The sequence below is a fragment of the Epinephelus moara genome, chromosome 7 (genome assembly GCF_006386435.1).
Source record: "Epinephelus moara isolate mb chromosome 7, YSFRI_EMoa_1.0, whole genome shotgun sequence".
Taxonomy (NCBI): Eukaryota; Metazoa; Chordata; class Actinopteri; order Perciformes; family Serranidae; genus Epinephelus; species Epinephelus moara.
Window position 1 is genome coordinate 25,970,019 of NC_065512.1, and position 27,030 is coordinate 25,997,048.

The 27,030-nt window shown below is 39.9% G+C and overlaps 1 protein-coding gene across 2 annotated transcripts; it reads right to left on the reverse strand.

The window, feature by feature from the left end:
* Positions 1 to 4,903: 4,903 nt before the first annotated feature.
* LOC126393616 (coiled-coil domain-containing protein 138-like) lies at positions 4,904 to 24,917 on the reverse strand. 2 transcript variants are annotated; one of them, XM_050049857.1, is made up of 15 exons: positions 24,792 to 24,917; positions 24,203 to 24,242; positions 23,439 to 23,553; positions 23,256 to 23,356; positions 22,834 to 22,997; positions 22,381 to 22,518; positions 21,435 to 21,554; positions 20,664 to 20,741; positions 20,349 to 20,468; positions 19,525 to 19,677; positions 19,252 to 19,368; positions 16,762 to 16,975; positions 12,806 to 12,979; positions 8,848 to 8,986; positions 4,904 to 6,310 (listed from the first exon to the last, which is right to left on the reverse strand). In XM_050049857.1, exons 1-15 carry the CDS (start codon positions 24,873 to 24,875, stop codon positions 6,184 to 6,186), a joined length of 1,884 nt encoding a protein of 627 aa, XP_049905814.1. In that variant the 5' UTR covers positions 24,876 to 24,917; the 3' UTR covers positions 4,904 to 6,183. The 2 variants fall into 2 exon arrangements, with proteins under 2 accessions (XP_049905814.1, XP_049905813.1); XM_050049856.1 differs by having other exon boundaries at positions 19,132 to 19,368.
* Between the last annotated feature and the right edge of the window lie 2,113 nt (positions 24,918 to 27,030).

Here is a 27,030-nt window from a genome sequence, read left to right on the forward strand (position 1 = left end):
TTTTAAATAATTCATTTGTTTTACATTTATTATTCACTATTTTTCATTGGATTTTTATTATCCTATCTATCTAGATCTTCTTCTTTCTCTTTAACCAAGCTTACTTTGGGGGTCTACTTACAACTGGACAATGAACACATTTCATTGTACTGTCTTGTTTGGAAAAATACTTATATTCACCTAATTTATGGCTTTTTTCCCTCTTGTTTCAATGCAGAGACATTTATTTTTATAGTTCCTGTTCTGTTGTTGTCATCCATCTATCTCTAATAAAAAGGTAATAAAAAAAAAGAAAAAAGTCTGGTCTTCTGGTGAGTGAAAGTGTCACATACATTGCAAATCTGGGACTACAGTTACATAATAACATAATAAAATTTGATTATGCCATCTCAAGTCCTTTTACTGACCAATGTGCACTTATATTGAGCAACAGAACCAGTTACCACTGTTTATTTAAACAATCTCATTTCCATAATGATAAAATAAGTGGTAAGAATGAAACAATTTACGACCAGCTGCAGACATCAACAGTGCACATCGAGGAAAGTTTATGAAAAGTCCAAACACAAACAGAGATTTGGAAGCACAAGGACGCATTAAGTTTGGAAAGAAACACTGCCGGCAGAAACTAATGAGCAACAAGTGTGAAAATCCTAAATCAGGACTGACACTTCATTTTGACAGATACAATCATTATCAGATGTGAACCTCTTGGACCATTTTAATGATAAGCAGCATAAAAGAAATTTAAACAAACTGGAATTTGGAAACCAGTGCAATCCCAGTCTGTCAAGCATAAATAACCCCTGACAGCTGCTTCCACTCACAACTCCTTCACACACTAGCTCATTTACAGTCAGGTATATTACCACGGCCTCCATGTGCTTATTGCATTACTAAGCAGCATATTTATGCATATTGCAGCTGGTGGAAATAATATACATTTGGTGGTCCGCCATGTCAAATCGCTGATTGACTTGACTTTATGGTTGTGCTCAAGTGGAACCGCTAATGTTTCCCCCTGCCAGCCTCCTCCCACCGACCAAATAACATTTTAATGAGGTTTACCAGCCAGACCAGAGCAGGGCGACTCTTTGGGGTAATTTTCTGAATTTTTGGTCCACTGAAAAAACCCAAACATAAATCAAGATCAGTGTTTAAAGCCATGTGAGCGATGCTGTGCAGGGTAGATTGGCAGAGTTAAGCGTGTTAGGGAACACGGACCAGACGCTGCTATGCCGACTGCAGCGCAGACCAGACTTAACTGAAGTCATGAAAGTAAATAAATCAGCCGCTGACAGTTCCTGGAGTAGGCACATGGGCAATAATTCCCTGTTAAAGTGATACTCCACCCAAAATCAAACATTCTCAACCTTTGGGCTTAAAAAGTGTCTGGAAGACGTTTGTAGACTCTTTCAGCTTGAACTCACGTCACTTAGTATAAATTCCCCCCCAAAAAAATCTAAACTGGATGTCGATTGTGAGGTGCAGACGTATGGTAAGAATGTGAATCAAAGAGGTACTGGACTGGAGCTTCAGTCTCAACCTTGACAATCCAAATATTGTGACCTCAAAGTTCCCAAACTAGCTTTTTCTAAAACTTTCGACAGGATATAGTCAAACGCTCACAAAAAAAGTTCGAGTTTGCAATATCTAATTACAAAAATGTGTTTATTGGAGAGGTGTCCAACGTTAAGTCTATTAAATTACGGAGAGAGCTGGATTGTGTTAGACTGTACACGTGTATCTCATAAAGTGGCAGATGGATGGATAGAATATATCGAGCATATGAATCAGATTGACAAAAGTGAAGTAAATGATGCTGCGAGAGTGATTTGAAGCATTTTTTTAACGGGGAAACTGTTGAAATCTTTCTGACGTTCTTTCAAATTGACCAAAGATTTCCCGAAAAGAGGAAAACTACAAACAGTTTACAGCCATCTGTCAACCCTGCAGAGGATGAGAAGGCAGAGTGTCACTTTAAGGTCATCTTGAATCGACGCCTGGCTGGATTTGGCACACAGGGGAACAGTTTGATTTATGAGGGTAAGTTCAGGACAATTTTATTTGCCAGGTCTGTCAAACAAGGATGTGGCCCCGAGTTCATTCAAACTGCACTGCTGGGTATAAAAACAGCCTCACACCTTCTACGTCCTAACAAGATAGCATGATTGGTAATCGGACATTATCACGTTCATTTGTTAAGCCAGTAAACGGCGCAGCTCCAACCAGCTGTCATGTGTTACCACTCTGCTCAATAGCTCCAAATTACAGCCTCGCCAAAGCAAAAGATGAGCTGATGGAGAAAGTGATGAGTGGCTTCACAGCGAGTTCCAGTTTTCAATCAATTTGTACTCTAAAGAGCTGACGTCCTCCGTGGCAGACGGCAGATAGATGGATGGCGAAGAAACACTTGGTAATAATATGATGATGTTGACGGAGTGAGTTTATTAACCGCACTGCATCTGCCTTTAAATGACGGAAGACAAACAGATGTTGGGAGTTCTGAGGGTTCAGGGTCGGAGCTAGGACACTGCCTGTGTACCCCGGGTGGCTTGATGCAGTATGGCGGTCACAGGATTTACATGGCTGCTGTGTACAGAATGTGTTTCAGTGTTGATTGTGCAGCTTGATGTTTCCATGTGCAACAAAATTCAATGTAAATATTCTCCTCATCCACCAACAAAATATGACCTTCTATATCTATGATATAATCTCCTCTGCTTACGGCTGTTGACAGTTGGGTGAAGTAGTGAAAATGTAAGCAAGAAAAGAATTTAAGGTAGGCTAAGACTTAAATCAGGGGGATTTGCTCAGTAGGTTGGGTAGGAGGGGAATTTCCCCCTTCTGGTTTCTACAACTATGCTCTGGCAATTTAATTTCATCCCCAGAGGAGATTAAAATTTACTACTTATTTGTAACTGCAATAATTTTTACAAGGGCTCTAAAAAAGTCATTTTGTACATTAGCAGAACTTTTAACATTGTCCTTGCATGTGCTCTGGTGCCTGCCACGTAATAACACAAGTGGTTAGAAGCCAAAGTCATTTGGGGAAATAACATTCTATATCATTAACTGGGCTAAACTATAAGTTACAGCTCACTGCTGAAGCTTTCCCACAGCTCAGAATATAGGATGTATGATACAGAGACTTCCAAAGAGATCAACATTAATAATGTTTTAAAAAGTAAATACAGTGAATATGCTGGAGTGGTTCAGCTTGTTGTTCATAATGCTGTAAATTCGTCTTATTTTCAAAACTGGTGTTGTTTGACTATGCACTATTTTTTCTTTTAAATTCTCGCCACATTCTCCTTTGCCAATAATCGAACTACTCTAACAGTTATGGCTTGGTGCAGATGCAGTTTACAAGTGTCTGCAGACACTCCAGGAATTGGTTCAACTCAAATATCTAAAGCAGGTCTCATTTATTTTGGCAGAACATTTCATTTCAAACACATTTGTTCTCGAATGTTTTCCCGACTGGGTGGTTTAAAGCCTCCAGGTTGACCGTCACACTGATGGCTCAAGTGAAAAAAACAAAAACATTTTCATTGATCTGATTTAGTGCTGAATCTACTGTACTACACTGACTAATCAAAAACATAATTGGCAGATGAACTGATCATGATAGTTGATTGCAGCCCTAAATCAACCATAATAATGAAGTCTAAGTGTACAGGTTTCCTTCACATTTCCACTAATGAATTTTCAAATCTATTACATAACGTTTCTGTTATATTTCACCCCATTTACATGACTTTATTTAGTTTAAAATAGATAGGCCTACATAACTATTATAGGGCGCAATAGTCAGGCTCTTATTGCAGTGTGCTTTGCCCTGGGGGCATTGTAGCATTAAATATAATGAAATGCCTTTGTGTTTACACGAACAGTTGACACAATGTGGTCATGTTATTTGGCCTGGCTACAGCAGGCGTGAAATTTGTGCAGAATTGCACTCTGTTGAGCAGCCTTTTGGTTGTCTTAATGCTTTTTCCATTAGCATGGCTGACCAGAGCCAATTCCCAAATGTTATCGACATGGAACATTTTGATGCAGAGCCTCCATTCAGCACAGCGATGAGCCACCTCTCTTAAGCCATGTATTATAGTTTTTGTTTGAAAGCCAGACTTTATCAAACCCGCACTCCCCAGACATTTGTGGAGAAGTAACTTAGCTTGCTTGTTTGACATTCCTGCTGCCAACGAGCTGCATACGCAAGATTTGAACCTACTAACATATTAATTTAGGAACATTACAAAGAACATATTGAGTAATCAGACATATTTTGGATTTTTTATGAGCATGTTTAAAATAACAAACTGAAACAATGTATATTCATAACTTTTCCAAAACATTCTGTTTTCCAGGATTTTCATGACCATGGGAACCCTGGATAAAGTTAGGATGAACGCATACCTATGTGAACCCTGAGTTAAATGTTACAAACTTTAATCTGGAGGTGCGTTTGGTTCACCTAGCAACTCCCTGCAAAAATGGAATGCACAGGGTGTTCAGCCATGTTAACAAAACCATACATAGGGAGCAAAAATGCCCACTTCAAAGTCAACTGTGGAGGAAGAACTAAACACGGGTTCATCTGTTTGCCAGAAATTGACAAGTAGGATTACCCATCTGTCATTGTGCCTGCGGAGCCAAACCAAGGCAAGTTTAGCTTGCAAGTAGTCATACGAGGAACAACAGCATGTCTCCCTAGAGATATCAGAGTATTTAATGAATAGATTATCTGAGCGTTGTTGTTTTCAGGTAACTTAAAACGTCTATTACAATACTTACAGACATGTAAACTATTTTGTAAATCTTGAAAACTAATCAAATCACATTTAGTCACAAGTTACATACATTTCAATAAAATAAGGTATCCATTTTTGTTTCAATATATATTCCAATATTTTATTTCAGTGTTTTAAAATTTTCATGGTAGAAGCAAGAGGTATGTGAGATGTCTACGTTACTAGGATAATACATGGAGGAAGTGATGTCTGCATTGGTGACATTGCAGGGTGTTCCGAATGGAAGAATATTGTCAAGGAAGTTCCCATAACCGACATTCCATGAACGGGGAGCATGGTGTAGGGAATGCGGTGTACACAGTAAAACAAAACACAGACAGCTTTGTCTTCTTGTTCCGTCAGTCTCTAAAGATGTCCTTTCTTATTTGAAATCAAGTTGCTTTTGCTTGTAATATTCACAGATGATGCCTCTCAAGGGGCTCATCCTGTTATCCGTAAATTTGTCCAAATCACGTGTAGACTCATCAATTCGATTTATGGGCCTCGTAGAGAAGTATACTGTATTCTACATTCTACGACAAATATGTAATCCAAGGTCATAATATCTTGCAAATCTTTCATCCAATTCTCTTTCTTGACTTCTTTAACCCTGATCAGAACACAACAACTAACATGCAGTTAATTCAGGACTTCGGAGGCTGCGAGAGTCTTAAAAAACTGGATGCACAACTTTCAAATTCAGACCAGCACTCCCCGGTACATTTTAAATATCAGCTGTAATTGTTCCAGTCCGTCCAATCTCCTCCATCAACCAGCACTACCAGTGTGTCCCATACTGAGACCATTACTCCCATCAACCCACCCATGCTCTGCAACAAACAAATAAGACGAGTTTATGCAAAACATATGGATCTCAGCATTTCATATGCAGTCCAATCTTAATGTCCTTCAGTTCTTTTTGTTTATTGTCATTAAAAGCTTCACAGTCACAGCCTCTCTTCCTTCACGCACATCAGACACCCATTAAGGTCACTGGCAAGCATGACACTCGTTTTCATCGCAGAAAGAACAGAAGACAAGACATCAGATTAGCATTGTGAAACATAAAAACAGATGGGTCGCAAAGTGCAAAACATACACAACGCTAAAAAAAACAAAACACTTCTGACAGATAAAAGAAATTCAAAAACACATTGCTGTATAAATAAATAAAGAATGTGCGTCTGCATATGTTATTTTGAGGTAGAGCCGCATGGAGCCTTGAAGTACGAAACATGGTTATTACAGTTTGAGCACACATGAAAGACAAAGCAATGTTCTGAAGTACTAAAACATAAGGCAAGTCATCTTTATTGTAACGGGAAGTCGGAATTTTTAAAGAGGCCTTTAATCGAGTATGAGAAAGTGAAACACATGAGTGTGTGTGTTATCTAAGGTTGTGGAGGATGGACCTGAGGTTAAGGCAGAGGAAGGTGTGTGTGTGGTTGGCTTTGTGATAAAGTTCTTGTATTTGAAGGTGGAGGGAGGACAGTTCAAACAGACGACGGTTCTTCCTGGACAAAATCAAAGAAATAAACAACAAGTCATCAGTCCACAGACATTCAAAGAAACAAAGTCACATGAGTCAGTCACAGTCCAGCACTACACTAGTGTACCATAGCCGTATAACTGGTCATTTTTAGCCAGGTTTACACTACTTGACTGAGCAGACCAAAAAGGAAGTCGAAAAGTTGGACCTGACAAATAAAATTCTGATGTATTTAAAAAACAATCAGTGACCAGTTGACTAGTTTTGTAAACACGCACTCGACCTGTTGAGTCTAGGAAATACACACAACTAAACTTCTCCAGATGTGGAGGCCCTGGATGAAAAATCAGAGATCACCAAAAGTTACCAGGATTTATTGTCTGGGAAACATGTGTGTCTGTATAGAATTCTGTGCCGATCCATCACATAGTTGTTGAGACATTAAAGTCTGGACCAAAGAGGCTGACTGACCAATAAACTAATACAAGTCTGCCACAGTCAAGAAAAAACTTTATTTAGGCCTCATAGGTATACCATGCATACCATGATAGTGTTGGTTACTGCCTGTAAACAGTATCACCAAAGTTTTGAAATGAGCTTGGTATGCCTTGCTGTATGTGCAATTTTTTTTTGACTGCTGTGTCTGTGATTATCTTTGCTTCTTCTTGGATTTTTGCTGCTTACTTTCAGGCACCTGGTTGCTAAGTCTTAATAAAGTCCTAACCTCACCTGTGCATTGTGATCAGGATCTTCCTGAACTTAGCAAAATAAGAAGAAAATAGTAAAATACAGGCAGAGGGCAGAGTCTCTGCAGATAAATACACCGCCACAAACTTCTAGCAAGTAATAAGGGATAATTGAGAGAGATTTAAGTCTATATGTTGTTTCTTGGGGGGAAAATCCTGCATAATATCATTTTAAATGAGCTGTATATGACATTCAGAGTATTGACTTAACAACAAACAACTATTTGCTTTGTGAAGATACACTGAAGTAATTGAGTCCTGAGCAGTGAATGAAGTTAAAGCACTTTTGTGTGTGTGTAGGTGGTGTCGTGGCGAGTGCATGTGTGTGTATCCCACTGGCTAGCTAATCACCGCCACTCTGCACTATGCTAATAATGATATTACTGCTGAGGAAGCCGTCCAAACCTTCAGCGTCTTCACAGAAGCTTTGCACCCACCCTTCAGTTTACCCCCAGGCTAACAATGTGAGCTCTGTCAGCACTGTGGCTGTTGTTAGCACTGTTTATTGAGTTAGCACGGTTAGCTGCTAGCTGCCGGTTGAGAACCGTGTGGAGGCTATCCCACCCAACACTTTAAAGGCACTATGTGTAACAATTTCAGTTGTTCTTTGAGACAAACAAATTTTGCAGTCCAAAGTGTGTCCTTGCACATGTGTATTTACCTCCATCAGCGTATCTAAGTATGTCCGTAAGCTCCGAAATTCTCATTTACATATACATTGTGTCTCATCATGTACGTGCGCCATCTTGAAAATACAGGTACGTACAGGGACATATTTGAGAAATACGGAATCGCCTTTCGCATTTTCACTTGTCGGTTTCCGGTTTCCGCCTGCAGGTAGAGTGACGAAAAGCAGCAGCAAGCAGGCTAGTCACAAGTGCCGGTACATTTGAAAAAAGGCAAAAAGGCAACGTGACCGGCGATTTCAATAAATAAGGGTCAACATCGGGGTAGCCTTTCCCAGGTGGAGAGAGCTGCTGAGGGAGAATCACAGCTAACAGTCCCAGGTGGAGAGAGCTGCTGAGGGAGAATCACAGCTAACAGCGGCTAACAGCTGTGTCTGTGTAGGAGCCTGAATGAATACTCCATGATGTATCGGATGACATGATTTCATCAATGTTATCATAGCTTTTTGGTACACAGCACCTACCGTTGTTGCAATACGCGTTTGAAACAGTGAGGCGCTAGAGTGTGCTATCCGTTTGAATGCAATTCACAATCTCAACACTAGATGGGAGAAATTCCTACACAGTGCCCGTTTAAAACATAGATATGCTCAGAATGTCGCATACAGCTCCTTTAAGATGATCTGCAACCCAAACTGTGGCTACAATTGACTTAACAATCCTGTGGTTCTCCAAGCTAGGAGTTGGGACACTCCCAAGGGGCAACAAGATCGATCTGAGGGGCCACATGATGATCAACAGTGTAGGATATAAGAAAAAAAAAAGTCATGCTGCACAAAGTAGCTTTTATGATTTCAGATTTCCTCTGATCTTTGTTTATTTGTTTCTCTTCCTAGTTTTTCGGAGTCACGAGCCATAAAGGTTGGGAACCACTGTAATAGTCCAAATGGCAATACATATCCTTGGTAAAAGGAATACATATCGTTTGAAGTTTATTACTGAGTTCACATCTGGACCCAGGTTGAGTATTTGTCAGATAAAGATCAGTCTGTGCAGACACATAAAAGAAATGATAAGAGTGCATATAGTTGCATATGTCCGAGCCTGCAGGTATTTACTACTCATGATCAGAGACAAGTTAATCCTTGTTCAGTGTATGATATTATCAGTATGGATATTAGTGTGTCTACCTGATTGTGGAGAGCTTCTGTAGAAGGATGGAGAGCTTCTCCAGCGACGGCAGCTCAAGACGAGGGTTTTTAAGAAGCTGGGAGACTGTTCGGAAAAACTCCTCGCAGCTACACGCCTCCAGGAAGGGATTTAAGTAGCCTACAAGCACACAGACACAAGCAGAGCAAAGAAAAAGAAGGATACTATCAAAACAATTTCTCTAATGAACAACACATTTTTATTCAATGTTAGAACTTCTGAGAGGATGAAAATTATTAACTTCAGATTTGCATAAAAATTAAATCATGGCCGCACAAACAAACCATGAAAACACTTTGACAATCAAACTGACAGGGACACAGATGCTGGTCTGAGAGACTCTAATGAGTGTATTTGGAAGAGCTTCCACATTGTCACTATTAACTCTGACCTTCCCTTTATCAAACCCTAACCTCTCACACACGCAGGGAGATGAAACAGAGGAAGTACAACAGCATCAAACCACACAGATGGAAGTTGCGCATACTTTGAATTAATAAAAGCAAATGTGGACCTCATGTCGTCCTAAAATTAGTCAATTCCTAGCAAACAAGCATTTGTTTCTGCTAAAGTCACATTCCTGCTCCTTTCAAAACTAACTCTCCACCGTCTTCGACCACGCACAAGGGTGAGGGAATACAATCTGAGTCACAGAGAGACTTTTCTGGCTGGTGCAGAGGTTCTGCTGGCATCAAATCACAGCAGAGGATTGGACGGGAAAGAACAGGATCAGTGTCAGATAAGAAAGGACAAGACGGGTGGAATACAAGATAATACAAGAAGGATTAAGCAGGAGAGGGTAGTTTGGTCAGTCTTTTTCCAGCAACAGCATCACCTCACCTCAAGGTTATAAAACTACTATATATTATACATGGTGCTGACATGACCATGAACTATGACGCATTTTTCTTGCTCATTTTACATCTTTCACACTAAAACTTCCCAACTAGTGAATATTCAGTGTAATGTCTGCTGATGGGGGCTGGACAATATGGTTGGCCTCTAAAGTACCTGTCTGTAGCTGAACATATTGTGTGAGGTAGTAAAAGGTGTAAGGCTGCAATTAATGTTTATTTTGTTAAGATTAATCTGTCCTTTTTTGATTCATTTATTGACCACTTAGATCATAGAAAGCCAAAAACAGTGCTTATCATATGGTGAGACTGCCAAGAGATAAGTTTTGAATTTGCCTGTTTTGTCCGACCAACAGTACAAAACTTGAGGATATTTACGTTGACATAAAACAGAGGAAAACAGCATATCGTCAAATTAGAGAGAATTTTTTCTTTCTTTCACTTAGTTTAAAGATCATCAAATTGTTGGGTAATTTTCTGTCAATTTAAGAACTAAAGAGATGACGCAAAAGATAATGACCTCACTGCAAACCAGTTTTTCTCTAGGATATTAAACTTAATCAATTAAAAAATTCTCAAACAAAATCTTAACTTCAACAATTACTGATTTTCTGACCATTGCTAACTGACCCATTTTTCAAAACCTTCCAAACCTGAACGAGAATCATTTGAAAACTCCTACCTACCATAATGTTGTTGTTACCAAGACCAGGGGACTAACAAAAGTTCACAGCACTTCTGCCCACACTGTCTGGTCTGCTGATGGATCGTTATCAGGGTTGGACATCAACTATTTTGTCCACCTGCCACTGTGGTCAGTGGATCCCAAAATCTACCAACTACTCAATAGAATACCATTGTTTTTTTTAGCTGGCGAGCGAAGCAAATCTAGCAGCCACTTGCATATTTTACCAACATTTGCCACGTGGCTGGTGCTTATTTCCAGCCCTGGCCATTATCCCTTTAATGTGTGCTACATTCTACACATATGTGGTTATGGGAATACAGACCCACGCTTACACATAAAGACACTTTCCTTATGGCGGGACACATCAAATAGCAAAAAACAGGGGTGAAAAGTTCTTGTCTAAAGTAGTGTAACCAGGTCAGGGAGGGCGTTTTTAGCTGCAGCACTATGAAAACATATAACAACAAACACCTCTCTACTGTGGCGAGCATGGGAAGAACACAAACACACACACCAAGTAGGTTCATATGTGGCCATGGAAGATAAATATACTGCATGAAGCAGTTTTGCAGCAAGTGTACCCACTGTTTACCAGATGTCAAAGCTGGTAAAACAATGTCACCGCATGTGTTTGTGTATTTGGGTGGCCAACTACATTTTGCGACCCATAAATGTGCTATTAACAAGATGCGTACGTGACTGAGCTTAAAACAAGTAGTCAAGTTGTCGCAGTATGGCAACAAACTTCCTGTATGTGCAAGGTTGTGTGTGTATGTCTGTTTTGTGACCTTTTTGGCTTTATTGGCAACCTTAAGGTGCAAACCTTTCTCTCCCTTCCTCTTTCTCTGTCCTGTCTCTCCTCATTAATGCTTGTAAAACACAATAATTAGCTGGACTTACAGTCCCACTGAAACACACAACTGTATGTTCACACACACACAGAACTCCAGCCCCAGTCACCTCCAGCATATGGCTCCGCTGCGTATTACTGTAGCATACAAAAATCTGAAATGATATGGCTCATAACCCGAACTGGCCCCTCCATGAAAACACACTGCAGCTGTTCTCTCCTCCTCATGCATCTCTGTCAAGTCTTTTGTCTTTCCATAAAAGATCCAGGAGGTGGTGGAGGTCCACGGTTTTATAACAACTTCTAAATCTTTTGCCTGACCAGTGCTTATGATTGATGTGAGCTCAGACAAACTGTTACTTTTCACATGTGGTTTTTATGTGAGGACGATATGTACGGATACTGCAGGAGGAGCTGGTATAAATCAAAGTAAATAGTGATAGTAAAGACAGTCTATAAATCTGGGCTAGAAGAGCTTTTGAGGCCACATCAAGCACAGGGTATTTCTCAGGCAAAGTGAATTTTAAAAGTGATTCTCGAGGTCACCAGTTAGATGCTGGGCAGGCTAGAAATTTTACTCTACATACATTATAAATAAGCAATAACTTCATTTTCTGGACAAGATTGCAACCCTTATAACATTCACTGACGCTCTAAATGTACCAAAATGCTAACTAGCTGCTACAGTAGTGTTGCCATAGTGGAGTTCCTAATTCAAATAAAGTGCTGTTTCTAATGTTCTGTGTCATACCTTCGCTGCAGTTGGACTCCCTCGTTGTAGTAAAGTAATAAAAATATTCCTTCAACTTTTCTGTAACACTTTAAAAATGTGTGATAGCATGCTCTCCTTAATTTAGCGTTAGTCATCTCACTCAAAGTCATCATTATTAATATTTCAACAATTACCAAAACAGGGTGACAACAGTGTTAATAAAACTGTACAGAGTGTGGCAGTGGTGATGACAGAAATATGTCATTAAGTTTGCAGTGCTGTTTCTTTGACAGCCACAGCTGATCATGCTCGTCCCTGAACCCTCTCTAGCAAGGGGGAAAAAACTGTGTTGCATCTCTTTCTTGTCGTTTCTTCAGACAACTTTGCTTTCTACAACGTCCTCCAAGATAAATGTGTCTTTATCAGCATGCTTGGGTCCACAGTGTACTGCGAGTCTGATAAGTAAACTACAGGGGAGCTATATTTGTTGTATACCAAAACATGGACATTTCTGTCTCCTTTTAACACACATATAATTATCCTTCCAGGAAACATTTTTCTGCAATTTCACACCTCATTTATATGACAAAAAAGTGTCAGATTACGATGAAAACAAGCTGGCAGACTGTGTCATTATCAAAAATACACTAAAAACACACATTTTGCTGAATATTAAAACTGAAGTTAAATACTAAATAGATGCACATTATATGGTTTCTCCATGTAAAGACTGTTTGGCCTGGTGTGGAATTTGTGGAAGGAATTAAATAAGAAAGCCCATCACCCTTGGTTGATGATGGGTTCTACACTATCGTCATCTAGCACGTTTACTTACGAGACTGTTCAGTTAGCTGCATCAGGATGTCTACAGGTGTGCGCAGACCTCCACGTCCAGCCCAAAGCATCCACAGCAGCACACACACTCCTCCAGAGTGGACGAAAAGGCCTCGGCTCTCCTCAGACATCAGCTCGGTGTGGAGACTGTCCAGAGCCTGGGCCAGTACGTCAGCTGCAGACAGGATAGAGAGAGGCGTACACATACAGAGATACTTCAGTTGGGTTTTAAATTGAGTGTTTGTCATTTCAGTCTTGAAACAGTCCATGAATGAGCTAAGTCAAAAATGCTTGGTTAAGAATACAAGCTATAATTCTGTAATTTGTATTATAAACAACTCGAGAAAAATCTAGGGCTGTAGCTAACATTTACTTTCATTATCGATTAATCTGTCGATTTCTTTGTCATCTTATCAATTAATTGATGGGTCTATGAAACATAAAACACTGTTATAAAACGCCCATTAGAGAGTATTGTAGAGCACAAGGTTGTATCGTCAAGTCGTCATGTCTTGTTTTGTCTGACCACTGGTCCAAAAACCCCAAAAATTCAATTTACAATAATATTTGACCCCCCCCCCCAAAAAAAAAAGGAGAATTCAAATTGTCAAGTACCCAAATCTACCAAATGTTTGAAAAAACTTGAAAAATGACATAGATGAATAATTGATTATCAGAACAGTTGTGGATTAATTATCTTTCGATTGACTAATCTATTATTGAACTAATCATTGCAGCTTTAATCTCATCTCTTATCTTCCATCTACTCTTTCCCCATCTTATCCTCACTACCCAAGCTTTCCTTTCTTTCTCATCCTCCACCACTGTACTCTACTTTGGCCTTTATGTCTGCCATTCTTCTCCAGTCACTTTTGTAGTCCAGAACCCATTTTCCCTGACAAATTCAAACATATGATTTGTGATTGCCTCAAATAGTTCTGAGAATATCTGAAGTTCTGCGAAAATGCTTTTCAAATGTCCGAAAGTGCTGAATTTATGCAACCTGACATGGGATAAAAGCTTTTGTTTTTATTCTGGGCTGAGTTTAGTTAGCTGAGTCTCAGAATGGTACCTATTATGTGTAAGATCCCAGCAAATATGCAAGGGGGAAGAAACCTCTCCATTATACTCAATCTGGTTTCACGTCAATTCAGAGGAGGAGGGAAAGAAAGCCTGGTGTGCAGATTGACAGAAAAGAGTCTAAATAGAGACATACTGATGGAGCCCTTGAGCACTACAAGCAGATGGAAGGTCAGTTCAGAGGAGAGTATCATGAAATATGTCAGGATGTGTACGCTGCACCAGCTGAGTGCCCGAGGATTTATAGTGTGGAAGGATAGGGAGCAAAATTTGGATGTAGCTAAAAGTTTCTGTGCCTTTTCAAATATTTGTATCACATTAAGACTAACAGCCTAAAGCCACGCTAGTGGCTCTGTCAATCAGTAACTTTATTTGTCCCCAGTGGGGCAATTAGGCTAATGTTCTTTTTTAAGAAAACCAAACTGTAACTGTAACCTGTAGAACAGACATAAGCAGTTGTCCGAAGATTATTTGGGACAGATGGGAGTGTGCAGATAGCTGATTATAAGCCAAATCATTGGAGAGATTTAACCCGATGATATTGCTTGATGAAACGTCAGAGGATCACCAAGGTTACTACAATTCACCATCTGGAGAATGTGAATGTCTGCCACAGATTCACAGACATTTATTCAAATTTTATGGCGATATTTCACTTATAACCAAAAATGTCAATTTGCTGGTGGCGATAAATAAAAACTCGAGTACCACCAAAGTCATTTGGATAAATTCCTCTGGAGATTTCAACATCTGAACCAAAACTCTTATTGAGCCTTCCAAAAGTAGTCAAGACTGTACACTGAAAATCAAATCAAAGTTTTTAGTGCCAACCTCTTGTTGGCACTAAAAGAAATGTCAGGTGATCACGAAAGTCATTAGCTATAATCCTGGGGACCATGTATGCATGCATGTAAAAAATTGAATGGCAATCCATTCAATAGCTGCTGAAATATTTCAGTCTGGGCCACAGTGGTGGACTGACTGACAGTACCATCCCATGTGACAAGGCACTAATGTGGCTAGAAAACCTGTGTATGCCGTGATAAGCTGATCCGATTAACAATGGTCAAATCTTCCCTGGCCAGCAGTGTTTCATCAACTGTAATAGATGGAATAAACAAACAGAACGGTGCCATAAAGTACGTCTGAGATTTGGTCACCTCGGTTTTGCACTCAAATTGAAACTTGTATTAGCAGTGACGTGGAAATTTAATTGAAGTGTGAAGGAAGAAGTAAAGACAGCGTGCCAAATGTGTGTGAGAACACCACACTCAGTTACATGTTTAACATCCGGCTGTTTCTGTGGAATCACACCCACACAGGTCGGGTGCTGGCACAGTGAGAAGTGATGAGTTACAGCAGATGTAGCATCCAGGTTTTCTTCTAACTACAGTGAGTACCTTAACTTTTTCAAATTCTGCTTTAAGATTAATCAGATTATTATTACAGAACATGTGTTGAGTGTAATCTAAATAAAACATGAATCATAAAAAGAACTTTCCACTCTAAGTTTCATCATTATCCACAATAACTTTCCGTTATCTTTCTCCTTACTTGGCTTAAGTGTGGGAGTGGGAAAGGGTCTTGAATTTATTCACACGCAATTGCATATGTAATATCGAGACTGAAACTGTCACTACACCTACACAGTAGTACATAAGAAAAAAATAATATACCTCTGCCTCCTCGTAGCACTTCTAATACCATTTGCAGAAATCTAAGACTCTCACACAGCTGTCAATCATGTCAATCACTGCTTGTGAACTGCAGTCAAACTGTCAAAATCGGCGGCGCTGATCAAACATGAATCAAGATTCTACTACTGCCTATTTAACACCTCAGATATTTTCAGAGACATATCTTAGTGTACTGTTTGGCTGTCAAATGAGAAAGTTTGTGGTCCGGCTGCTACGTTGAAAACAGTAAAGTGAAAGCCAAGCTCTGCCCACTAGCCAGAGCAAATTTTCTCATACTACAGCTAAACACTACACTAAAATATGCTTCTGAAAATATCTCAGGTGCGAAATAGGCAATGCAGTGTCAGAATCTTGATTCATATTTGATCAGCACCGGCTAGTTTGACCGCAGATCATGAGCGGGTTCGTGACTGGCATACTGACAGCTGCGTTAGAGGCCCCTGGGCTCTCTTGGTTCTTCTGCTTCAGGCACAGTACATTTTTCACAGACTCTGTTTCATGTGCTACTGTGAGGAAATAGTGACAGTTTCAGCAAATATGACAACAGTTAATTTTCGTAAAAGTTGTAAACTGTAGCTTTAATGTCTGCTGTCTTATTTCTCTGTTAGTCACTTACATTAAGTCTGTGGTGCCAGTGGTAGGCAAATTAAATGAGTTCTGTAGTTTCTCCATATGGGAGACAGAACAGGCCACCTTGGGAAATTCAGATCTCATCTTTGCAGCTCTCATGGTGGTGAAATTCACTTTGAAAATATAGTAAATAATAGGGAGGTATAATAAATGAATAGAAGAAATTTATCAATAATGTACCAGTGTGGAATCAACAAAGGTTAACAGCTTTCCATTTTGATCGCTGATAAACAGTTTATGTGAAAAGCAAAAATCATTTGCTGGTTCCTGTTTCTCAATTCTATATTTCATCTTTGGGTTTTGGACTGTTGTTCGGACTAACAAGCAATTTAAGGATGTCACCTTCGCATCTGGGAAATTGAAATTTTACAGACCCAACACTCTTATTGATTAATCATTTAAATCATCAACACATGTATCAATAATAAAAATAATCACAGCCCTACCTAATTCATCATTCTAACCCTACTATTCTACTTTATGTCTGTAATGTACTTTCCGTGCTTTATTCAAATATAATAGAGTGTAAATGTGTGTCCCGTATTATTACCTTGTGTGACAGTGCGGAGGATGATGAGGGCGGAGAGGATGCGTGTGTGAGGACAGGGGCTGCAGTAAAGAGGCCAGCTCCTGCAGGGTCCACCACCAGCCCCACTGCAAGACTTGGGCAGGTCTGGATCTTCAGACTGCGGCACCATTAACTGGCCTGGAGGCTTTGATACTTCCTCTCCTATCCGCCGCAGAGTAGCAGATAGTGCTACATGCTGTGCAGACACACACAAACACACATGGTCACTGCACAGAATACAGGACTGTGCCTGCACTCGGTTACTTTTGTTATATAAAATAGGAATGATATGCCTACAACGATCTTCATCAAATGCCAGAGTAGAAAATACAAGCTCAGCCTAACAGGGAGCCGGCAGGCATCTTCTCTGACTTCCCCAAATAACTAAAGGAGCCAATAAATCAGTAAACTTCTACAATCCAAGATTTATGTATTTCCAAAGCAGCGAGGAGCTTGTGGTTTTCAAAGTCACTACATCCCTTTCTCTCTACCTACGTCTGCCTCTCCCTCAAGTCTCCATCAGCTCCATAGGGACCTTTATCTCCCTTCTTTCATTTATTTATTGTGGCCCAACAGTGGTTGGTTGTTGTCTTACAAGTGAACACATATTGCAGCAATAAAGGAGCATGTGATTCCAGTTGGACATCAAGCATGTCATTGAGCAGATATGACATGGCCTGACAAACAATCATTTGGAGGGGGGAGCTCCCTGCAGCAAGACTGGAGAGGAGGACTAAAGCTTGGAAGTCTGAGATTGTGGGTTGAGAAGTGGGGGGCAGGGAGTCAAGGCTGGAAGCTCACAGTCAGGACTGGGAGGGCTGGAGAATGAGTCAGCTAAAGGTGGCCTTTAAAATGAGATAAGCCTACACAGTGGGGTTGGACAGTGGATCAAAACTGTCCTATCATCCGTTACCCCTTCAAGCAGAAACAGCTGATACACAGTATTTGTCATGTGGGGCTCTTGAGGGGCTCAGGGCCCTTATCAAAGCTGCAGAGACAGGGACAGCCTTTTTCTAACGTCTAGACTCTGTTCAACACAGAGAGACAGGCAGGGGACTTCAGATAACCACGCTTCTCATCTGAACACAAGATGGAACTCGACAGGACCTCCAAACATTAAAGCCCGTCGTGCTGTGAGGGGAGATGTAGCGATAAAGTGGATATCCCCTGCTTGAAGTGGATGTGTACCTCTCTGATGTGTAGCTACAGTATGTCTTGAGGGAAAACTCTGTGTCGTGTTTCTGGTTTCTGCTGCAATGATGTTGTCAAAGTGACCCAGCAGCTTTCTGAAGAATAACATTCATCTCTTGCAAGGCCAAACACTAATAACCGAGGAAGGTGCAGGCCACAGCATTAACAGCACTGTGTGAATGTAAGCTTACTCCTCTGTGTTGCTGCTTTTTGACAGCTCAAATAATCCGTTACAAAAGAAGGTGGATGCTGCTGGAAGGAGCAGATACCCAAAAGACTTTTTTTTCCAGGAACAAATTGGCTTTCTTTTCGATTGAAGCTCCCTCTGGCAGCCATGTGTGGGATCAGAAGTTTTCGGACAACAGCTGATCACATTTTAAAAGGCAGCCATAAAAAGGCTTCTGACTCTTTTTTTCAAATTTCGACTGAAAAATAACATTAAAAAAGCAGCATATCTCCCTGTTTCTGTGTTCAGGTAGTGCTTATTATCTAGCTACTCTTCTGTCACTGTCTTCACTATATCTCTTTTCAGCATTTTGGCTGGCTGAATCAGAATAGTGATGAGCTTTGCCACGAGTGACCACAGACAAAACAGCACGTCATGTGACATCATGTGGCTGACAAGTGACCTTTTAGCATAAAGTCAAAACAAAAGAAATGTCTGTCAAGCTAACAATAACTTTTCATGAATGTTACTGCTCTTTGAAAAATCTGTAAAACCTCAAAACAATGAGGCTAATAACCCACATACCCACATGTCCCAGGGCTATATCTTAACTTTTTTCACCACTGCCCCAAAATACAATTTCAACCATTGCCAATTAAAGCTTCGCAACTGTTCCGATTATAAAATGACTGTTTCTTTACTATGAAATTCTTTCCATAATTAAAAGTGATGCAAGGCATCAATAAAACCTCATAGAAATGATTACAAATTACGTCATATTTTATAATAAGATGTGTTAGATATACATAATCATTGACTTATTTATATCACATTCTTGGGCGAGAGGCAGGGTACACCCTGGACAGGTCGCCAGACTATCACAGGGCTGACACATAGAGACAGACAACCATTCACACTCACATTCTCACCTACGAACAATTCAGAGTCAGCAATTAACCTGCATGTCTTTGGACTGTGGGAGGAAGCTGGAGTACCTGGAGAAAACCCATGCTGACACGGGAAGAACATGCAAGCTCCACACAGAGGAGGTCCCCCATCCCGGGGTTCGAATCGGGAACCCTCTTGCTGTGAGGTGACAACACTAACCACTGCACCTGTGTATTGCTGTCCATGTGTCTCAAAGCCCAATGGATGAGGCGAAGAACGTTGAGGAGGAGGTCAGGTTCTGACGAAGGAGTGTGACGAAGCTGATCTGCTAGTAACGGCAGCACCTAAAGTACAAAGATAACTTATGACTTTGATTGCAATACAAAATTGTTAATGAGTCTTTATCTAATGCTCTTTTGTAACCAGGAAAGCAAAATAAGCATAAAAAAATAAAAAGACCAAATTCGAAGACCACAGTGAAGCTAGAGTGAACGTGCCACCTTAAGGCATCTCTCGTTGAGTACGACCTCTGGCGGCAGACACTGGCCAACACTTTTCCCTTCGCTTCCTGCTACCGATGAGAACGTCTGGCCATCAAGCACCCAGTCTAGAAGGAGGGCCAGGAGCTTTGGTGGGGAGGGACTGGAGCTGCCCTGAAGGACGGAGGGTGAAAATATAAAGGGTTAAATTACTGTTATCATCTATCAGATACACATCTTGCTCTAGATTCTGTAATATGTCCTGCATATGTCCCACAGTGAGTGCCTAAGGAGACAAGATCTAAAGAAACGTGACTAGAAGTTATAACTGTGTAACTTTTTGAAGTTCAGCCTTGGGACATAAAGGTATATTCTTAAAAGTGTGAATACAACATCAAGACTGTGATTTCACTGGGGAGCCTAAAGGTGTTAATCAAACTCTGGAAAAAGTATGGTAATGAAATGAAGGTTTGGTTCAGTCAATGTTCTCTGAATAAAGCAGGAAAAATATTATCTTCTAAATGGCAAATGCAGCCGTATCCACTGAGCTCAGAGCTTAACTGATAATTCATCTTCATCAACAACAGTGATGATTACAAAATCACAAACTACGATTTATCATTTCAGCTGAGTGTGGTTTGTGGAGGATCGGGGTACTGTTTCAGCTTGGATGTGTGTAAATGAGAATGTGTCTAACCACGCTTAATGATATGCATAATGTTTTCTCAATGAACACTGACAAGAAATAAAATGACGCCGCCTTAATTAGAACAAATCCTACTGATTGGCAGGATATTCAGCTGTCCCACACACACATTCACACACTCACACAGTTGTTGAACTACCTTGTTGCTGGGTTTTCCTGAGGCAGAAGTTTTCTCCATTTTGGATGGTTTTACACACTCTGTGCTCTTTAGACTCACTTTTTGAAGGCCTCTTGATGCTACGCTGAGCTCATATTTCCTCTGTAAAAAGACAAATAATATTAATAATCAAATATTATAGACACAATAGAGGAAAAAGACATTAAAAAAAGAGTTCAGATCGTCATGATACACTAAAGACTGTCAGACTGAATGTTAGAACTTGAAGTGCTTTGAACAGCAAACTGCCTTGACACTAGTTATAAAACATGAAGCAACGACCATCTGTGCTCTTACCTGTAGGTTCTCAAGTCGAGCCTGCACCCTCTTGGATTGGCTCTCCAACTTTTTATTCTGTTCACTGACCTCATTCAGCTGTTGATTGAAAAAACATGAATGTCAATCTGCTATGCAAGACAGCTGTCTAGAAGAAACATTCCCTCAATTGTCTCATTCCTTGCATATAAATCAGCCCATTTTAAAAAAACATTTTTGAAGCAAGGAGGGCTTCATTCAAAAGCTACAAAACACCCAACAGACACTAATACCATGAAAACAATGCAGATTGAATGATTTTACATCACTGTTGTATTATTCAACATCCAGGTGGGTTATGTCATAGCGCCCTCCTGTGGTCCAAGGCACTAACTGTTTGGTATGAGTCCGTTACTCCTCCACCCATAATGAAGTAAAGGTTTAATCATTTTTGGTCACTTTATTTTTAAAGAAAGAATATTCCAGTCAAACAAAGGCTGGTTCTTGGCACACTGAGCTGATAACAGGATTGGTGTCTGTAGACTCCACGTTGGATATTACTCTCAGAGTAAAACATAAAGCACTTAGTGTTCAGCCCTACAGATCATAAATCCTGTACATTTAAACACAATGATACAATAAAGACTTGTAAATCATACTAAGCTTTCAATCTGATGAAATGAATACAGTGAATACACCGCAACATTTCAGCCCTTGAGTTTATATATCTTTAGAATGTTGAAGGACTTGATCAAACCTTGAAAATACCAACAAAATGCAGACAATCATGGTTTGAATGTGGTCACTTCTAACCTGTTTCTTCATGTTGTCATTCAGCTCCTTGATGGTGTCAAAGCTGGACTTGAGCCTCCTGTTCTCCTTGCTTTTCTCTTGAACAAGACCCTGCAGCTGGCTCACCTCCTCCTGGTGTTTCTGATGACACATACAGTGCACATCATCAATGCTTTATAACACTTTAATGACATACTATACTGACTCAAGTTTACTATCATAGTTCTATAATAGTCAGTCCATTGTTTGGCTAGTCTGATTATTTGATTTGGACAGCATCATGGGATACAACTCACGGGATCAGGCCAAATTATTATATTTTATGACAGTGTATTTCCTTAAAACATGGCTGGGGTTCAGTTAAACTACCTTTAAGTGTCTAAACACTAGATATGCACATACATTAGTTTACACCTATATCCTACACTTAAAATTAAGATTTACATTATGTTTGGAGGAAAGGTATGATTTGAAAGGTTATGATAAAGGATGACAGACCACAGTTACTTCCTGAAAGGAGACAAGTGGTATGGTGGAAGGAGAAGAAATGGGGTGTGATACAGAAATACACAATACAATACATCCCTTGTGTTTAAAGTGACTGGATGGAGTGCTTTTCATTATGCTAAGGTATTGCCTCACCTCCCTCCCCCACGTCTCAGCTCCTTCCAGCAAGGATGTGAAAAAGAGATGTGAGGACAGAGCGGCTAAAGGTGCCACATAAAGAGTCCTTGGTCAATTCAGTTACAGTGCCACAGTGAACTTGAAAAAAAGACTTCAGTGAAGGATACACCTGTGTTTTCTCACTCTAAGCTACTCCACAAGCCTGCTTTCTCCTTGAGATGCATTTAAGGGATGGAAAATCCTCCGTGGTGGTAGAGGGGGAACAATGTCTGGATCACAGGAGGAGGAAGGGTGCAGGAAAGTACAAGTTAACATAATGAAAAGCACTCAGTGTATATCTGACCTCCTCTACAGCTAGTATGCGAGTGTGTAGCATCTCCTCCAGCCCGGCCTGCCTCCCAACAGCCTCCTCCTGCTGCTTCAGCCTCCTCTCTCGTTCCTGCAGCTCCCTCTCCCACTGCTGCTGGCTTTGTCGCTCTGCCTGTATACACACATAAACATTAATCTTACCAGACTTTACAATGCAATATTCCATCTCTAATCCAAACTAATCTTTCACTGTGAAACTCAAAACTGATCTTCACAATCACAAAATACAAGCATAGGAAAATGCCAACACAAATACACAGGCACCCTTGTATCACATTCTCTGCTTTTCAATTGGTGCGTCATGCTATACACACATCTGTAAGTAAAAACAAACAAAGAAACTGACACCTAATCACTTTCTCTGTTTTATATTTTTCCCATCTGGATTTACTGATAAACTGTCATTACAATGGTTCTGCTTTCTCACTTTTAGTTGTTCGTAGATGGTCATCATCTCCTGGTACACCTTTGCTAGTACTAAGGAGGAGGAACGGCAGGAGTCAGGGAGTTGGTGAGCTCTCCGCAACTCCCCATCTGTCTCAGTTTCCTGGGACCCAGGGCTACCATCCAGACAGGAAGACAAGGTCACATCTAGATAAAGACAGGTACAATAGAGGTAAGCCCAAGACTAGCTCATGATCTACCTATAACAAAATCTGTTAGGAAAGGTCAAAAATTTTAGCAATGACAGGAAACTACGAAAATCGGTTGCAAGAACTCAGGTGAAATGCAAAGACTTCTCACTATTATCTATTTTATGATTTGAGTTTGCTATAAAGCTGGTCGGTTCTTCAACTCAGATAGCACAAACACTGGTGACTGGTGTCTTGCTCTGACACATGCACGCACCTGTTTCTGTTAACAGCACCTGGGAATCCTGAAGTGCTGCAGCTGTAGAGTCCCCACTCAGGTCCTCATTACTGCCATGCAGACCACGATCACAGCCAAACCTGAGAAAACACAGCAACACATCTTGATTAAGGCGTAACACTTAAACATGAAGAAGTAGAATAGTAATCTCATTGGACTTACTGGTCAGGATGGTTGGACACTGCTTTGAAGAGCTCATGTAAAGCTTTGCTGTAGCCTTTCAACTCTTTTCTCGGCTGTTTGGATCTGTTGGCCAAAATGAGCCTATGTACTGCCCCTAAACATTGAACATAAAGACATGTGGCATGTTAGGTCAAGATAAGTCATTTTTTTCATGTCAAGGATCATCAATTAGCCCACATGTAGTGTTAGACCAGGGGTATGCACCCTGTGGCTCTGGCTCACTTCAACAGTGAGTGGACATATTTGTTTGCTTTAACTACTGACTCTGCAAAGTTAAAGTACCAAACAATCATAAACAGCCAACTGCAGAGTAGCCATCTTGTGGTAAACATATTCATAAATGCTCATTTAGACCTTTTAGTAATGATGATGGGCGGAATTTAGACTTACTGTTACCTTCAGTATAAGGCTCAAATATGTTTTGTGGGTCTAGGCAGATTATTTGAGAGCTTTTTCGGCTAAAAATGGCTCTTTCGATAAATGTTGCTGATCCCTTGGTTAGACCAAACCCTGTCTGTGTCTGTGCACAGTTTTAACTTGTATTACACCATAGAGGAATGTAAGGAAGAGGGTGCACCTATAATCAATAGTTACTTTTCACACCTCACCTCACATCTCATCACTTCTGTATTTCTAAATCAGTTAATTAAATAAGTGTGTATAATGTTAGAGACTTGCTAAATCCCAGCCAGGAACCCCTGGTTATCTGAGCATAATGGAGGCCCTGTGTGAAGTGCACTTACCATCACTGGTACCTGAGGCAATGTCTTCTGACGGTGGTAACTAGGAATCAGGACATAGACATGTTTTAGGGCAAAGAAGCAGCGACTTAACATTTCTATCATGTTCTGCATGAGGACGTCACAACTATGTTCAATTATCTGTCAGGTAATGATGACTCTTCTGTCAAAACCATAGCTGGTAGAGCACACATTTAACTTGTAAAGGTTTGTTATGGCTCATTATATAGTTAGGCGAGTATTCATTATTAATGACAAGTTAGTTAATTTAGCTAACGTTCACGAAGTGTTTCTTTAAGAAGGTTGAACTGACACTTTGTAAAGTGAGGTTACAACACATATCCTTTAGGTTTAATAGAGTTTTTCATTTAACGTCAGTAGCGATACAAAAGTCGTTACTCGACGTTAGGTTGACTATGGAAGTAAAGTGTGCGTTAAACAAGGTTTGCATTTACACAACTGGACCACTGACAGAAGACTGGACACGCTAGCTAACTCCAACTGCTTCAAAAGGATAGCACCGTTACCATGAAGTTATCAAACAAGCTGAGTGAGTGTGTGACAATACTTCAAGTTGTCGTTAAACTCAAACCTGTTTCGTCCTCTGTAAATATTTCTGCTTGAGCCTCTCGACTGTATGGGCCACGTCGTCTTTGTCTTTAAACTGCGGGTCCATATCTACTATAGCGACACTATCAACAACTGTAGGCTTCGCTCTGCTTCTGTACCTACCGCGAGCGTCAAGAGCCACAAAATAAAGTCATCTTCCGGTTAAGATTTTCAAACTTATAAGCATTTTTATGAAGGTGAATAGGGTGGTTTGCTATTTCACGTACTTTATTTTGGAATCTCAATTACTACACTTCCGGTATCGCTCTACCTAGCTACGTAAATTGACTTAACGCTTGTTGGCTGAGAAAACTGGAAACACAACACAATCCAAATTTGGCGGATGAATGATCATGTGGAGATGAAGCCTGTTCGTCCCCGTGAGGTAGCGCCCTCCAGCGGGGGAGGTCAGCACCGCATAGTTGGTTACAAATAAAACTTTACAAAGGATCCTGAACCTATTTTAATAGTCTTTAATGCACATAGTAGGTTGATTGAATATGATGTAGATTGGAACAAAACAAAAATGACTGCAATATGTGATATTTAGTACTAAATATAAACAAATTATAACATAAACTGTTGTTCAGGTATTACTTTCTTCATTTTTTAAATTGAAATGTGATATAGCCTACATTTTGTACTGTTTGTATTTTGTTTCCATTATCCCAACAATATTCTGAATGACCTACTGTAAGATCATGTCCATATCCATATGGTGTTTTCTTATGGTAATGCCAACAAAGCCCTTTGACTTAAGTAAATTTTAATCAGTATACCCCAAATAATTTGGCTCCAACATGAAAATGTATAACTTTTTTCATCTTAAATTCTTTTCCAACTTTAGTTTGGTTTGAAATTTGTGTTCTTGTAAAAAAAAAAAATTAAAGTTAAGAATGTATATACGCACTATTTTTCTAACATAGGGTGTTAGTATTATCTATTCCAACATCTGTTGTTTCCTTTGTTGTACTGGTGACATGTACTATATTTGTACCCTCTGATTAGAGGTGATATCTCTTATGTCTGAGTATTTCAGTGTTAATTTCCCAGTGTGCCCAAAGCATGCTTACTGGGCCTGATATTGGACAATAACATTGGAGTCACTGTCTGGCATTTATGGACATTGGGTTGCTTAACTAGCCTACTAAAAGACTAATTCCTCTAAACTGGAAGGAGTGTAAAACAGCCTGATTCACAAGGGACTATTGGCTGAAGGGATACCTGGACTTGCTAAACATGGAACAGCCTGTTAGATGACTAAGCACCTGAAAGACCACTGGGACACTGTCTGTACGCTTTTAAAACAGTTGCCTCCAGTTTAAAGGGCCTTTATACAACTGATGTATGAGATCCAATGTATGTTATAACACATCTCAAACGTCACCCTTGCACCGCCCTCACCTCCACTCCCATCTTCTATATTTTTTCTTCTTCTTTCTTTTCTCTTTTGGTTTGTATTGTTTTGTTTTTCTTTTTCATTTTGATGTTCTTTTTTCATTTGGTGTTTTTATCTGATTTTCTCTTGTTAAATGTATGTTAATTCTAAAGGAAAAAAACAACAACAATAAAACTGTTAATAAAAAAGGGCATGTACCATATTTGTAGAAAAAATTGAGGAGCCATGCTCATTTTTTTAGATAAAAAAAGGCAAGTTTTTCATTTGTTAGGAAAAAAAAGTGTTGGTCTGAGTTTTATAAATGAACATATTTCATCTAATTTCAGTTTTGGATGTCCTGAGGCAAACTACTATATTTTCTTCTAAAGCTAATGGATGGAGTGGTAATGGGAGAGGGCCAATCCAGCCACATTGTAGTTACACTGATAAACCAGAGAGTGTCAGTGCCTCATCAGACAACATGATCAGGCTCTCACTGAGTCTGCTTTGCTGGCTTGTTTCTGTGCGGCTGATCGCACCACCACTCAAAGCTGGTGTTAAAACCTGCCAACAGCTGGAGTCAGTCCACTGGATTTTAGCAGTTCAATGATAATCACATACAAGGTATTTATTAATTACATAAATATTCAATGATACTTCAACCACAAGTCTGATCCAAATGTTTTTGTTTTCTGCAAAGACACTTGACCTGATTTATTAAATATTTTGTCAAACACCATAACAGAAGTGTAATATTAGTGGTATTGAAGGGCATAATTATGCTTTAAATTCACCATAAAGTGCAATAATGTAATCCTTAACAGGTTTGTAAAAACTAAGGATA